Source organism: Pygoscelis adeliae, unplaced genomic scaffold (assembly GCF_000699105.1).
Source record: "Pygoscelis adeliae isolate BGI_AS28 unplaced genomic scaffold, ASM69910v1 Scaffold161, whole genome shotgun sequence".
NCBI lineage: Eukaryota > Metazoa > Chordata > Aves > Sphenisciformes > Spheniscidae > Pygoscelis > Pygoscelis adeliae.
Window position 1 is genome coordinate 362,837 of NW_008824061.1, and position 15,609 is coordinate 378,445.

The 15,609-nt window shown below is 48.9% G+C and overlaps 1 protein-coding gene across 1 annotated transcript in view; it reads right to left on the minus strand.

Annotated features, from left to right (window-relative positions):
- LOC103925393 overlaps positions 1-15,609 on the minus strand; it is a 61,125-nt gene that overhangs the window by 33,261 nt on the left and 12,255 nt on the right. Inside the window, exons 9-30 of the mRNA XM_009334103.1 lie at positions 14,428-14,889; positions 12,776-13,374; positions 11,831-12,395; positions 11,021-11,220; positions 10,548-10,928; positions 9,536-9,822; positions 8,539-8,720; positions 7,278-7,427; positions 6,597-6,853; positions 6,409-6,493; positions 6,194-6,280; positions 5,839-6,080; positions 5,460-5,743; positions 4,181-4,688; positions 3,666-3,800; positions 3,352-3,493; positions 3,001-3,200; positions 2,294-2,899; positions 1,870-2,156; positions 895-1,166; positions 294-357; positions 36-128 (exon numbers count right to left, since the gene is read on the minus strand). Coding sequence (XP_009332378.1) covers positions 36-128; positions 294-357; positions 895-1,166; positions 1,870-2,156; positions 2,294-2,899; positions 3,001-3,200; positions 3,352-3,493; positions 3,666-3,800; positions 4,181-4,688; positions 5,460-5,743; positions 5,839-6,080; positions 6,194-6,280; positions 6,409-6,493; positions 6,597-6,853; positions 7,278-7,427; positions 8,539-8,720; positions 9,536-9,822; positions 10,548-10,928; positions 11,021-11,220; positions 11,831-12,395; positions 12,776-13,374; positions 14,428-14,889 — 6,088 coding nt within the window. The remainder of the gene's footprint in view (positions 1-35; positions 129-293; positions 358-894; positions 1,167-1,869; positions 2,157-2,293; positions 2,900-3,000; positions 3,201-3,351; positions 3,494-3,665; positions 3,801-4,180; positions 4,689-5,459; positions 5,744-5,838; positions 6,081-6,193; positions 6,281-6,408; positions 6,494-6,596; positions 6,854-7,277; positions 7,428-8,538; positions 8,721-9,535; positions 9,823-10,547; positions 10,929-11,020; positions 11,221-11,830; positions 12,396-12,775; positions 13,375-14,427; positions 14,890-15,609) is intronic.

The window sequence follows — 15,609 nt, forward strand, 5'->3', positions numbered from 1 at the left end:
AAGCGGTAGAAGATGGGAATGGAACATGGCAGTACCTGAGCTCGGTGTGGGTGTTGGTGGTGACGGCGTGCGTGGAGGCTGTGTTGTAGTGCCTGGCGAGGGGATCGTGGGTTTTGGTGTCGATGGACCTAGCACAAGAGAGAGTTAGAGGATATGTTCTCCAACAGAGGAGATTTCTTGCAGGCAGCTGTCCCACCCTTCCCAAGCACTCAACACCGTGACCAGCGTGGCCCAGGGCAGGGATCGCACAGTGACTCCTCAGCAAGAACTGCAGCACGCAAGTGCTCTCCCACCTGTAATCTGCCAGGACCCACTCACAGAAGTCGTTGTCAAATGTGCAGGCGAAACTGCAGTTATCTGCGGGAGCCAGATATAGTGCAGAAAGGAAAGCAGAGTTTCTAGAATGAGGGTGGGACCACCTTTTCCCCGTGTCCCACAGGGCACACCTACATCCCTGGCATGCTCATCGCCAGGTGAGGATGGTCAGCCAAGTGGAAGTGCACGAGCTGAATGCCTAGCACAGCCAGTAAAAAACATGGATGGGAGACAACAGTATCTGTGCTTGTCCCAGGTGCTGGTTATGTCGTTGTATGTGAGGGCCGTGTTGGGGTGTCTGGCAAGGGGGCTGAGGGTGTAGGAGCTGCTGGATGTACAGTGAAGCAGAGGTGGAGAAGATGTGTTTCATAATGGGGATTTGTTCCCAAATGGGGATGTTGCACTCTTCCCAAACACTCCCACACCATGGCAAAAAGAGCGCAGGCCAGGGATTCCACAGTATCCCTGTCACAAAGAGTGTCTTCACCCAGGGGCTGGCCCACCAGAGTGGAGAAACCTCCACCACAGCTGCCCCGTTCCTTGAATCTGGGCCACAAAGGAGATCAACAGAGCACTTACCACAGACAGTGCCAGCACTCCAGTCTCCCAGAGCAATGCCTGCCTCAGCACAGGCTGAGGCATAGGCCCCCAGGTCATTGCAGAGCTGCTCCGTGCTGCCACCTGTGGCACACTGGTCATAGACACAGCTCTCAAAGTACGTCTCAGGTGACAGAACTGCATGGCATAGCTGGAATGGGCCACCAAGTTGCGTGAGGATTGCACACTGCTTGTTAGCTGCCTCCTCCTCCTCCTCGGAGCAGGACGCAGGCGGCCTGATGGCTGGGTCACACCTACAAAGCAGACAGACAGCCCTGAGCTCACAGCAGCCCGTGGACCCCAGCCACACTGTTTCCTGACCTCCTCCCCAGCCAAAACCTCAGCCTCTGGAGCCCAGATCCCTTGCTAAGACAAGGCACCCATGGCTGTCACTTGCAAGGGTGGGCAACATGGCCCACAGTCACCATTCTCTCCGTGGCATCAGGTGGACAGAAACAAATGGCCGAGGCAGTTGCAATCGCAACAGCTTGGGAAAAGCATCATGCCAAGGCTCCGGCCCACTCTCTCTGGGGTCAGGAATAGTGAGAAGCAGTGTGTGGAGTGCGATGGCAGGGCCCTGCACAGAGGTCACCAAGGACCCCAGAGCAGAGCGCCTATGGGGAGAGAACAAACACTGTGCACCCTGACTACATGGAGGGGCCTGGACACTGCCACAAGCAAGCCAGCCTTGAGGGGAAAGGGGAACAGCCACACATCTGGCACCCAGTTGCAGACAAGATATCCCACTGATGGGTGGAGCAGAGAGGTAAGACGCAAGGATGATACGTCTGCCACTGTGGAGCCTTTACGTGCTCCCACATGCTTTCCCACAGCTGCTTGCCTCCTCTCCCTTGCCCCATGCCTGCTATTACCAACCTTCCCTCCTTGTGCCCCTCACAGCTCCCCTCTCCCACACTCCCTTTTGTCTGTCATCTATGCGACGGAACAAGGACTCACGGCCACTCAGCATCTGGCACCATCCAGCTGGCTCCAAAGTCATTGAAATTGGGCACGACAACCCCATTGGATTGCATGAAGTCATCCTGCTGGCTCCCAGTGTACGTCCCACACAGCCCACACAGCTTGCCCTTGTGCTTCTCAGACACGTTCACTAGGAGCTCATGGTCCCCATTGAACTGCAGCTGCAGGCCCAACTTGGTAGAAACCCGCACGTAGGAGCCACTCATGGAAATGGTCACACCGGGGGCAGGAGAAGCAGGCAGGGAGGCCAGAGCACCATTGATCTGAATAAGGGGGAGAGAGGGAGACAGAAGCATAAAGAGATGCCCTCTGCTGAGAGGTCACTGTTCTTCACTGCGATGGTGCCAGGGCCCAGTGAGTCAGAAGCACTGATGGCATGAGAAACTCTGCCCAGGCCTACGAGAACAGCAGCGACTCTACACATGGCACACCGAAAGCTCAGGAAAACAAGCCGAAAATCTGTTGCTGTACGAGCAGCCATATCTGCCCCACTCAGAGCCTCGCTGTGCTCTTCTGTGAGCACGCCAGCAGGCTCAGGGAATATCAAGCTCTTCTTGGGGACAGAGTGGTACTTAATGGTGCCTAGGGCATCTGTTGTTCCCAGGTGTAAAAATGAGGCGCTTACATAGACCGCCTTGTTCTTGCGCAGTGCAATGTGGAGGCCTTCCATGGACAGTGCCACAGAGTTCAGAGCTGTCCAGCTCCTGCTGCCACGATGTTCATTGCGGGTGGTGACACTGAACCCAACGGAGGAGTTGTCACAGCCTGTCACCACCGTGTAGTTGCAGGAGCCCTGGAAGTGGTGAAGCTTCCCATCGAAGGTGCTGTAATGTGGATCGCCGTAGATGTGGCAGAGAGCAGTGCTGGCTGTGTAACAGCCCCTCTGGCCATTCTGGATCTTGCAGACCTCGTCCTCACCACAGGACAACGGAGAGCAAACCATCTGGCCATTGGCTTCACACCGGCACTGGCGAGTGCAGTTCTCGCTAACAGAGTACTCGCCTTCCTGCAGGCAGAGAAACACTGAGCGTCAGCGTACCAGGCGGGAAAGTAGAGGCAAGGGAGTGCCCTGGGAGGAGTGTAAGACAGGGCAGGGTTTTCACTCACGCTGTAGTAGTTGCCCTCAAAGAGGCAGCCACAGTGGGCCTTGGGCACACAGGTGTCTCCGCTGAGGAGGAAGCCAGAGGCACATGCACAGCCTTCCATGCAGGGCTTGGAGCAGTTCTGCGGTGCTTGTTGGTCAACACAGGTGGCAGGACAGCCGGTCATGCAAGGGTCGTAGTAGCTGTTGGCAGGGCACAGGAGGGCTGCAATGCGAAGGGGACAATTAGGACCAGCAAGCCTTCAAGGAAGGGCGACTTTCTGGGAAGGGGAAGACCAAAGCCTTGCTTTGGCCAGAGGTTCTGGGCATGGGGAGCAGCACATTTCCCTTCTGGCAACTGCAAGGCAGGTACTCACGGCAGAAGGTGGCATTCCTCCAGGGAAGAAGAGTCACGCCGGCTGCCTGGCATGCATCGGCATAGGCCTCCAGACTAGCACACAGGACCTCCTGTCCACCATTCAGGGTACAAAGGTCATACAAGCAGGTCTTAAAGTAGCTCTGGGGGTTGATCACGGTGTGGCACCTCTCAAAAGCGCCAGGCCTGGCGGTCAGCATGCCACAGAAATGGTCCGATCGGTAGACCTTCTCCTCTTCTGCACTGCAGGGTGGGGAGGGGATGGGGACACCGCAAGAGGAGTCATCGTCTGGGACCTGCCAGCCCTCCCTTCACCTCCACCGAGTGGTCGGTGTCGTAGGACACTCTGAGGTTGAAGTCCGTCTCCAGGACGATGTAGCGGCCGCTCCTGCTCACCGTGATGGCACCTCCCGCTGCGCTCACCGGCAACGTCTGGCGCACATTGTTCACCTAGGGCAGACACACTGCAATGGGCCCTGGACTTGTCCCTGGCCTCCCTGGGGTCTCCTGCCCCAGGGAAAACAGCTGCCAGGCCAGGCATGGCAAACCGGTGCCCGTGATGCCCTCACACCCAGACGCCCCTGTGGCTTGCAGAGCCATGTCTGTGTTCTACGCTCTGCGGGGGCCTCTCTTCAACATGGGCCACATTCCCCGTTTGCCTCTTCCTCCTCCAACCCCTCCGGGAAGGAAAAACAAAGCAACCCAGTGGCTTCAGGGGAACCCGCCCGAGCAAGGGACAATGGAGATGTCGTTGTACATGCCAGGCCCTGCCAAGAAAAGCCAGCCCTGCCTTGCAGCCGCGCCACGCTCGTGCCAGCCCCACTGCCTACCAGCACTTGGCTCTTCTTCTTCTTGACAATGGCAATGCGCTCTCCGTACACCTCAACCAGGACTTCGCGCACATAGGACACTCTGGTGCTCCCACGATGCTCGTTCTTGGCCTCAACATTGAAGTAGGGCAGGGAGGTGGTGTTGGAGCACACTTTGGCCAGGGTGTAGGTGCAGTTGCCCATGAAGTTGTGCATCACCTTGTCAAAGGTGTTGTAGTGAGGGTCGCCATGGACGTGGCAGATGCCATAGGATTGTTTGAGGCACTCAGGTTTCCCATCCTGCACCACGCAGTACTGGCCCGTAGGGCATGAGGCACTGGAGCACTGGACTTTGCTTCCCCGCGTGGGACACGTGCACTTTGAGGAGCAGGTGTTGTCCGTCCAGAACTCCGAGCCCACGGGGTAGTGCTGCCCGTTGTGCCAGCACCCGCACTGCTGGCTGGGCACACATCGGTCATTGTAGAGCAGGTACCCGCTGTCGCACACACAGCCCTCCACGCCCGGCAGGCTGTAGGTAACAGGAGAAATCGGATCAACACAGGTGGCGGGTCAGGCTGCAGCACAGGGCTCGTAGTGACTGTTGGCTGGACAGGTGATGGCTGCCGAGACAGAAGACATGGCCATTACATGGAGAACATAACACTTCTTTGTGCTGTATTTTCCCCTTTGAAAAATTAAGAGTCTATATTTTCTCTGTGATCTGCTTGGCTCCATTGGTATTCTAAGTCATACCTGATCAAACGAAATAGAAAATGGTGCCTCTAATACTGAGGACTACCTGTAAATCCCCACGGCACATAATAAAAATATTTCTTATTCCCCACCCCACTCTTTCATTCCTATGCTGCGTTTTCCTGAGAGTAACGATCCGAGGTACTGTGTGTGGACTTACTGCAGGAGGTTGCGTTCCTCCACACAGGTATCTCGACACCAAGCAACTGGCAGGCATCTGCGTAGGACTGCAAGCTCTTGCACAGGGCCTCGCGGTCCAGCCCCAGCTCACACAGGTCATAAAAGCAGGTTTCAAAGTAACTGCTGGGACTCAGCACAGTGTGGCACATCTGAAACGGGCCACTGGTGTCAGTGAGGAGCCCGCAGAAGTGGCTGCTGGCAATGACTTGCTTGTCCGTCTCATTGCAGGCTGGGGTGGGGAGTGGTCCGGCTGAGCAGCTATGGAAAGACAGGGAGAAGGGCCCCTGGGTCATCTGCGGGCTTCTCCTGGTGCCTCCCCCTCCCTTTGCCCAACACGTCCCCAGACCTGCTGGGGGGCCACACACACCTGCTGTCATTGGACACCTGCCAGCTGTTGCCCAGGCTGGTGGAGTCTGGCTCCAGCACGCCTTCCGGGTTCAAGAAGTCATCTGCTGCCATCCCGTTGTAGTTCCCACACATGCCACAAACCTTCTGCCCAAAGGTGCTCAGAAGTGTCACCTCCACCCGATGGTTCCCATCAAACTTCACTCTCAAGCCAAAGTCTGTTGTCACCACAGTGTAGAACCCGCTGGATGAGACCTGCACGCCGGTGGATGGGGTGCAGGGCAGAACCTCTGCCACTCCGTTGACCTGGAAGGACAGAAACCAAGACAGGGTTGGAGCAACACATTTGGCACAGCTCTCTCCATTCGCACAGCCCCACCACCTCTCCCTCTTGTGCTTACTGTCACCACTCCACCCTTCCCCAGTCTTATCCGCTGGCCAGCCACATCGACATCCACGTATCGGACATAGGACACGCGAGTGTTGGCTCCCCTGTGCTCATTGGCCGCTTCCACGTTGAAATAGGGCAGCGAGCTGTTGCTCTCACACAGCTTGGAGAGGGTGTAGGTGCAGGTGCCCATGAAGTGGTGCAGCTGCTTGTCGAACGTGTGGTAGTGAGGGTCTCCTTCCACCACACAGGTCTCTGACAGTGGAAAGACCAGAGGAAACGTTCAGTTAAGCACCTCCTGCTGCCTGTGCTCCCCAGCCTACCCTGCATAGAGGACTGCGGCCCCATGAATGGTCTACTCTACTCACCTGAGCACGGAATGGGTGCTGACGTGGTTTCCACTCCTGAAGTTGTGGTGATGATGGTGCTTGGTGGTGTCTGAGTCTCAGAGTCTACTAAAGAGACAATGGTACAAGCAAATCAATCCTCCTTGACCAGCTCTTCTTCAAGACAGAAACTACATTGACTGCCACAAGAAGCATAACATTCCCCAAGCTGCCCTTCCCCAAGCCAAGCCTTGTACCTGTGCAGTATCCCTTTTCAATGGACAGATCATCCAATGCTACGTCGCTATGGAAATCTTCACCTCTCATGCCCTCCAGGACAATCTAAGGGAAGGGGTAGTTCCCAGCATTAGCTCCAACCACATATGTGAAGTGCCATTACAAAGCACAGTTCACCTCAGGTGGCACTGAAAGCCTGTGCTCTTACCTGCATGTTTCCTCTGCTGTGCACCGTGACCTCTCCCAAGTTCCATTTGTCCCCTTTGCTTCCAGCATCTTTCCATTCCAGTGTTGATGTTTCATTGTGAACTACATACACGCGCAGGGCCATCATTTCAGCCACTCCGTACATGTGATACCAGAAGCGGAAGCAGTGTGGTCCTTCTGAATGGCACACTGGACTGACCAAGCGGGCTACCTCACTTTGCTCTTGCTTATTTCCTTGCAGGTAGATATAATAGCCCTCTGGAAACAGCAGAGTGACAATTTTTCACATTAATGGGACAGGACAAGACAAAGTCACTCATTTACAGGTTGTGTACAGTACATTTCTTCACCCAGCACCTGCATTAAACTTTCATTCCCCAAATGGATTTCCAGCAGATTATACTGGTCTCCTACTTAGGGAAAGGAAAGACTTCTAAAGGAAAGGCTGAGTGCCACAGTGATCCAGTCTCAACCTTTCCTGAAGCCTCTTTCAGGAACTTATGCTAACAGGTCACACACTCATCAATGTCCTGCACTGTTCATCCATCCCACAACAGATTCCTGATGGCTGCAGAAGGCTCTGGATTGAGCCTAGGAAACACATGGCCTGGATTTGCTGTTAGAAGAGGGTCCTTGCCCTCTTCCACGAGAAGCACAGCCAGATACTGTTTGCTGTTCCCACCTCCAGTCGTGTGGTCATGGGAAGGGCCGGTATTCGGTGTGGGTGTCGGCCCCTTGTGCCTTATCCAGTCAAAGTTGTCACTGGTTGCCTGTTTCCACTCACAGAAGTCGACATCAAATGTGCAGGACATATTGCAGACTGTTGATGCAACTGTATATGGTGCAGAAAGAAAAACAGAGTTTCCACAATGAGGTTTGGAATCTTCTCTCTGTTCTGATAATGCCCTTCTAGGTCTCATGCACCCGTGTTCATGAAAGATTTGAAAACCTCATAATGGGAATGAGTAGTAGTGACCAGAACTGAAAAATTGACTATAAAATATGAAATCTTAAGTGCCTGAGAATGTGTGTTATTTTACAAGTCCCTTCCTCAGTTATCATCATAATGCACTAATATCCTGTATTTTTACACTGTGCTACAGTCATAATCCTTGGTCATTGCAAATTGCTCAAAGCTGTCCTAATTGACACAGTAGTATTCAGCTGGCTCTCAAAGTCCTGCTTAGGTGGAAATCTAGACATCATAATGAGAATGGTCTGACATTTCTTTTTACTGCTTATAATCTGGGATGAGAAGTATTGTCTCAGAACTGGAAAGAGATTATGGAATGCCTTTTGCATGTCACAGCCTCATACTTAGGCTGCCATTTCTGCTGGCTTTGGTAATCACCTCTGGTAGTTCTAGAAGAAGCAGTTTCTTATCTCTAGCCTTACCTCCATGCTAACTAGTCTACCTAGATAATAAGGGCCTAATAGTGTTATGACTGGAAGGCTGAATGGACCTCAAGCTGCAGGATTCTCCTTTATTAATTTTAAAGCCCTGGTTTACATACCTCTGAATTTATGTCACATGCTTGGTGAAAACCTGGAGCTGTAGACAGGTTGGGTAAGTGATGTATTAACACTTCTCAAAAAGATAAAATATTTTATTAAAGCCAAAGTGGTGATTTGTTAGACAAGTGCTCAATTGTCTGTGGCTGAGCTCTTTACTGACAGTGTATGTTGTCTTTCATGACCCAATTCTGAACAATGGTCTTAGGTCAAAAGTGTTCAAACATCAAGTTCTAAAGTGAATACTGGAAGCCCATTAGAAGCTTAGATTAGAAGCCCCATTTCCAGAGATGCTAAGCACTTGAAAGCTTCCCGTGTCTCCTTGAATCCCCTTTTCCGAAATTCTGTTCAACTTCTTATACATTTAAATTTATATTTGTAGCATGAGGATTTAATTGGATGGCTATTTGCTAAATGACCTAATGACTTACCGCAGATGGTATCTTTCCTCCATTCACCCAGATTTACACCTCCAAGTTCACAGGCAGCAGCGTATGCCTCTAAAATCTTGCAAAACTGATCAGAATTCCCCTCTGTGGCACACAGGTCATAGACACAGCTCTCGAAGTACAGCTGTGGGGGAATGTGCCAATGGCAGACCTGAAAAGGCCCACTATTTTTCAAAATAATTTTGCAGAGTTCTTCATATTCTTTCTCTTTTGCTGTGTCACAAGTGGGCGGTACAACTGCAACTGGATTACACCTGCATCAAAAATACACAGCAGCATGGTTATGTAATAAATCTTTCTATTTTGTTCTATCCTGCAAGGCATACCTCAACAGTAATAGAACCCTATGCCAAATTGCATGGGTTTGCTGTGTATAGTCATCTTTAGTGTGTCAAACCCGAAAGTGAGAAATATTACACTTTGACTCATAATTCCCCATTAAGAATATAATTGTGAATTGTTGGTGTATGACTGCCTATCCATAGAATGAAGTCCAGAAGGAACCAACAAATCAGCTATCTAACACAAGCAAGATAATTTCAATTCACTATTGCATATAGTAAGAGCAGTAATTTGTATGTGAAAGCATTAATAGAAAGATAAATGCCCCATGCCTATGTTAATCAATGTGGAGTTATCTTAGGAGCTGAATTGGAGAGATATATTTAGACTTCTTATAGTAAGATCATATAAAGGAGATATTTTAGAATAAAGTAAGGAAAAAATCAAGTTATATGCAAAAATGTGCCTGATTTCAAATGAAATCTACACAGTTCATGTGGAAAACCTCTGAAGGGTGGTTTTAAAATTTCAATGCTTTCTATTGAAAAGTGAAGTTATTAAAAGGTGAAAACACTAGCAAACAAGTAATGTCAAAAAAGGACTACTACGGAATGTAAGTAATGTATGTTAATCCTATAACTAGATGATTTATGTTTCAGGCATTTTGCTGTTTCCTAAAGTATTATCAGATACTTACGTCCTGTTGTCCTCTTTCACTAGCCAGCTGTCACCAAATTTATTTGGATCCTGTTCTAGGACTTTATCTGGTTTTAGAAAATCATCCAGTTGGTTGTCATTGAATGTCCCACACAGACCACACAGCTGTCCTTTGAGACTTTCATCAACCAGAATGAAAAGCTCCTGGTCACCATCAAACTTAACCTGGATCCCTATAGAGGTATCAATGACCATATAGTGTCCTTTTATAGTTATTCTGGCTCCATGGTTCAAATCCACAGGAAGATAAACCTGAACTCCATTCACCTAAAGAAAACAAAACCCACACATCCAGGTAAGTCAATAAAGTTCCCGGGAACAAAGGGGAGATCTACACAGTACTTTACACAGTAAAGTGTACTCTCTGTAGAGTACACTTAGTACTGTACTCTATACAGTACTACACAAAGATCTACAAGTAGCTTTCTTCCCCAAGTCAGCCTTATTCTAATGAACAATGTAGACACAGAACTTCGAAGCTTAGCAGAGGCTAAAGGGCTGTATACTTATCCCACACCTTGAATAGTGCTTTGTAGGACAAGTTGAGCTCTGTGCTGTCACAACTACACACATAGCAATACTTGGAATAGCTAGTTTAAAGCTAGCTCTGGTATGTATGAGTCTGAGAGTGTATAGTAAAAATACTATTTCTATTTTAAAGACCAGATCTATAAAATTCAGACTGAGATTTATTTCAGCAAATGTTTTCTATTATAGATGAAGCTATGGATGAAGCTGTTTTTTTCCTACAACCTCATTTAGAAAAGATTGAATGGACAGAAGGAAGCTATGCTGATTTCTGCCTTTTTTGAAAAAACAAACAAACAAACAAACAAACAAAAAAACCAAACCACCAACAAACATTTCTGTGACTTTTAGCATGTACAGTCTTGGAGGTGAATAAAGCAGAGAAGCCTGATTCAGTTCTTTTGGACAGAAATGTAAAGTGAATAGATGAGATGGATTGTTTATGCTTAAAGCAGAACACTTACATAGATCTCTTTATTTTTCTTCAAAACAATATGAAGATTTTTCAGTGTGACAGCAACTGAGTTCAAGGCTGTCCAGTGTGGGTTTCCTCTATGTTCATTTCTGGTTGTCACTGAAAACCTTTCAGAAGAATTTGTGCATGTCTCAACGACAGTATAATTGCAGTCTCCTTGGAAATGGTACAGTCTCCCATCAAAGGTTATATAATGTGGATCCCCAAAAATGTGGCAGGTGCTGGGGTTCAATGGATAACATCCCAGGAGTCCATTCTGCACCTTGCAAACTTCGCTTGCTTCGCATGTGTCTGAATTGCAAACTACAGTCCCATTTCCAGCACATATACATTGGCCTGCACAGTCTGTTTGCCAAAAAGCTTCTCCTTTCTGTTAGAGGCAACAAAATACAAACAAATTAAAAGGGTTAATGGTAATGATGAACCGTGAAATAAGCCCCTGAACTACGTGTCAGAACAAACCTCATAATATTTGCCATTTTGAAGGCAGCCACAGTTGCTCATGGACACACACTGTCCCCCACTGATGACAAAACCATTGTTGCATTCACATCCTTCTACACAAGGTCTGCTGCAGTTCTTTGATGCAAGAGGGTCAATGCAGGTTGCTGGACAAGCATTCGTGCATGGATTGTAATGACTATTGGGAGGGCATGCAACAGCTGAAAAACAATAAAAGGCACTGAACTGACGATCACAACTCATATGAAACCATGATCCAAAAATGTGATTGTTTTGAACTAGTGACAATGGGGGTTTTTTTTGAAGCCTGAAATTCCCTTCCTATTTTGATATCAAAAAGCAAAAAAGAAAGCATTCTACAAGAAAAAAGCATGAATGTTTAACACATATATCCTGGATGTTAAGCATCCCCAAATCCAAGTAAAAACTATGCCTCTCTACCCTAGATCTAGTACTTAGCTGGTACATCTCTAGAAGTACAGATTGCTAAAGTCATTAGATGTAGTCTGGAAATGAACAAAGGTTTGTTAAAAGCAAAACATCATATAAAACTCGAAGGTGATTCCACATTATCAGGGACCTACTGCTACTGGTTTGACACAGATTCCTGAGATAATGAACAAAATTCTCCTCTGCTCTCTGGCAGAAAACAATAGTAGGATGACTTATACAGAATTTTATTTCTCAATATTTTGTACGTAACGATGTGAAGAATTTAAGATCTGTAAGCTGTGTCAGTTATTCAGTAAAATCAGCCTTTTAAGAGAACAAGGGAACTATTCAAAGATTCAGTTCTTTACAGAAACTCACGGCAGAAGGTGGCATTCCTCCAGGGAAGAAGAGTCACGCCGGCTGCCTGGCATGCATCGGCATAGGCCTCCAGACTAGCACACAGGACCTCCTGTCCACCATTCAGGGTACAAAGGTCATACAAGCAGGTCTTAAAGTAGCTCTGGGGGTTGATCACGGTGTGGCACCTCTCAAAAGCGCCAGGCCTGGCGGTCAGCATGCCACAGAAATGGTCCGATCGGTAGACCTTCTCCTCTTCTGCACTGCAGGGTGGGGAGGGCATGGGGACACCGCAAGAGGAGTCATCGTCTGGGACCTGCCAGCTCTCCCCCAGCGCATTGGAGTCTGCGGCTTGCTGCCCGTTGGGCATCATGTAATCGTCCTCTCTCCGGTTGTTGAAGTTCCCGCACATGCCACAGGTCAGGTTGAAGTAGGTGGTGGGCACCTTCACCTCCACCGAGTGGTCGGTGTCGTAGGACACTCTGAGGTTGAAGTCCGTCTCCAGGACGATGTAGCGGCCGCTCCTGCTCACCGTGATGGCACCTCCCGCTGCGCTCACCGGCAACGTCTGGCGCACATTGTTCACCTAGGGCAGACACACTGCAATGGGCCCTGGACTTGTCCCTGGCCTCCCTGGGGTCTCCTGCCCCAGGGAAAACAGCTGCCAGGCCAGGCATGGCAAACCGGTGCCCGTGATGCCCTCACACCCAGACGCCCCTGTGGCTTGCAGAGCCATGTCTGTGTTCTACGCTCTGCGGGGGCCTCTCTTCAACATGGGCCACATTCCCCGTTTGCCTCTTCCTCCTCCAACCCCTCCGGGAAGGAAAAACAAAGCAACCCAGTGGCTTCAGGGGAACCCGCCCGAGCAAGGGACAATGGAGATGTCGTTGTACATGCCAGGCCCTGCCAAGAAAAGCCAGCCCTGCCTTGCAGCCGCGCCACGCTCGTGCCAGCCCCACTGCCTACCAGCACTTGGCTCTTCTTCTTCTTGACAATGGCAATGCGCTCTCCGTACACCTCAACCAGGACTTCGCGCACATAGGACACTCTGGTGCTCCCACGATGCTCGTTCTTGGCCTCAACATTGAAGTAGGGCAGGGAGGTGGTGTTGGAGCACACTTTGGCCAGGGTGTAGGTGCAGTTGCCCATGAAGTTGTGCATCACCTTGTCAAAGGTGTTGTAGTGAGGGTCGCCATGGATGTGGCAGATGCCATAGGATTGTTTGAGGCACTCAGGTTTCCCATCCTGCACCCCGCAGTACTGGCCCGTAGGGCATGAGGCACTGGAGCACTGGACTTTGCTTCCCCGCGTGGGACACGTGCACTTTGAGGAGCAGGTGTTGTCCGTCCAGAACTCCGAGCCCACGGGGTAGTGCTGCCCGTTGTGCCAGCACCCGCACTGCTGGCTGGGCACGCATCGGTCATTGTAGAGCAGGTACCCGCTGTCGCACACACAGCCCTCCACGCACGGCAGGCTGCAGCTGTAGGGTGCTGTTGGGTCGACACAGGTGGCAGGGCAGGCTGCAGCACAGGGCTCGTAGTGACTGTTGGCAGGGCAGGCTAGTGCTGTGTAATAAATATAAACCTATTTATTAATCTTTTTTAACTACTGAAGTATTGGGTTTTGTTTAATATCATATTCTGCTTTGTTTTGAAATATTTGGGCACATTTTGGAGTTCTGAGGCAGTTTGATGCATGCTTTTGCTCTCTTACTACCCTTTAATTGCTTTTGAGGTTTGGGCTATTTAAAGTTTCACTCATATAGAGAATTTCCTAGGATACCTCTTATTCCTGAAGATGATTGCTTTGAATTCTTGCATTGGGCTGAGGATATCAGTGTCATGTCAGTTATTTGTCCTAGACGTGCCATATTTAGGTTATAGTCCTGATATTTAATTCTAATCATATTGTACCTTCTTAATGCATATTTTTTCACTTCACCAAGGTCTTTAATGTTTGTTAAATAACCAGGATTTACAAGTTCTCTATTCTATTTTTAGATCTTGTTACACACACCACATGTAGATACCTAAGCTAATTAGAGGCTTTAAACACTGACATTTTCAGGTGAGAAGATGCCAGAACTGAAGTTTCCTGAACAATCTTTTTTCAGATTCTATATGTTTATGTGATGCAGTTCAGTTTTAATGACATTTTCTCACTCTATTTTTAGCCTGCTTTCCTAAGGAGACAGAGATCACACAATTACCTTGCACATTTCTCTGCTAATCCTCCCACTTACTAAATTTGACCCAGCTGACTTATTGGAAATAAGTTGGTGAGGCTGGTAGAGGACAAAACCATATTCAGGTCCATTAAATGAAATAGGCACAAGGCAAAAAGGAAGGATCCTGCAAGCTTCTTCAGCAGAAAGAACAGCTACAGAGGGCTCACTCCTGCTTAGAAACCATAGAATCTATGTGAGAGAAAACCTCAGTATGTCCCCAGCAGAGAAAATGCTCCAGCTAGAGACTGCAGTCAAATGTGAAACAAAAGTCAGAAAGAAATCAGGCTTCAGCCATTCCAGTGTTTACAGACAAGTCTCTTTCTTTAGTCTCCCTATCTCCTTCAGTGCAGAAGGCACATAGGGCACTGGATCACTATTTCATGTTCCTTGCATTGCTTCTGGTGGGAGGAGATCTGTTCAGGACTGCAGTTGCCCATGAAGTTGTGCATCACCTTGTCAAAGGTGTTGTAGTGAGGGTCGCCATGGACGTGGCAGATGCCATAGGATTGTTTGAGGCACTCAGGTTTCCCATCCTGCACCCCGCAGTACTGGCCCGTAGGGCATGAGGCACTGGAGCACTGGACTTTGCTTCCCCGCGTGGGACACGTGCACTTTGAGGAGCAGGTGTTGTCCGTCCAGAACTCCGAGCCCACGGGGTAGTGCTGCCCGTTGTGCCAGCACCCGCACTGCTGGCTGGGCACGCATCGGTCATTGTAGAGCAGGTACCCGCTGTCGCACACACAGCCCTCCACGCACGGCAGGCTGCAGCTGTAGGGTGCTGTTGGGTCGACACAGGTGGCAGGGCAGGCTGCAGCACAGGGCTCGTAGTGACTGTTGGCAGGGCAGGCTAGTGCTGTGTAATAAATATAAACCTATTTATTAATCTTTTTTAACTACTGAAGTATTGGGTTTTGTTTAATATCATATTCTGTTTTGTTTTGAAATATTTGGGCACATTTTGGAGTTCTGAGGCAGTTTGATGCATGCTTTTGCTCTCTTACTACCCTTTAATTGCTTTTGAGGTTTGGGCTATTTAAAGTTTCACTCATATAGAGAATTTCCTAGGATACCTCTTATTCCTGAAGATGATTGCTTTGAATTCTTGCATTGGGCTGAGGATATCAGTGTCATGTCAGTTATTTGTCCTAGACGTGCCATATTTAGGTTATAGTCCTGATATTTAATTCTAATCATATTGTACCTTCTTAATGCATATTTTTTCACTTCACCAAGGTCTTTAATGTTTGTTAAATAACCAGGATGTACAAGTGCTCTATTCTATTTTTAGATCTTGTTACACACACCACATGTAGATACCTAAGCTAATTAGAGGCTTTAAACACTGACATTTTCAGGTGAGAAGATGCCAGAACTGAAGTTTCCTGAACAATCTTTTTTCAGATTCTATATGTTTATGTGATGCAGCTCAGTTTTAATGACATTTTCTCACTCTATTTTTAGCCTGCTTTCCTAAGGAGACAGAGATCACACAATTACCTTGCACATTTCTCTGCTAATCCTCCCACTTACTAAATTTGACCCAGCTGACTTATTGGAAATAAGTTGGTGAGGC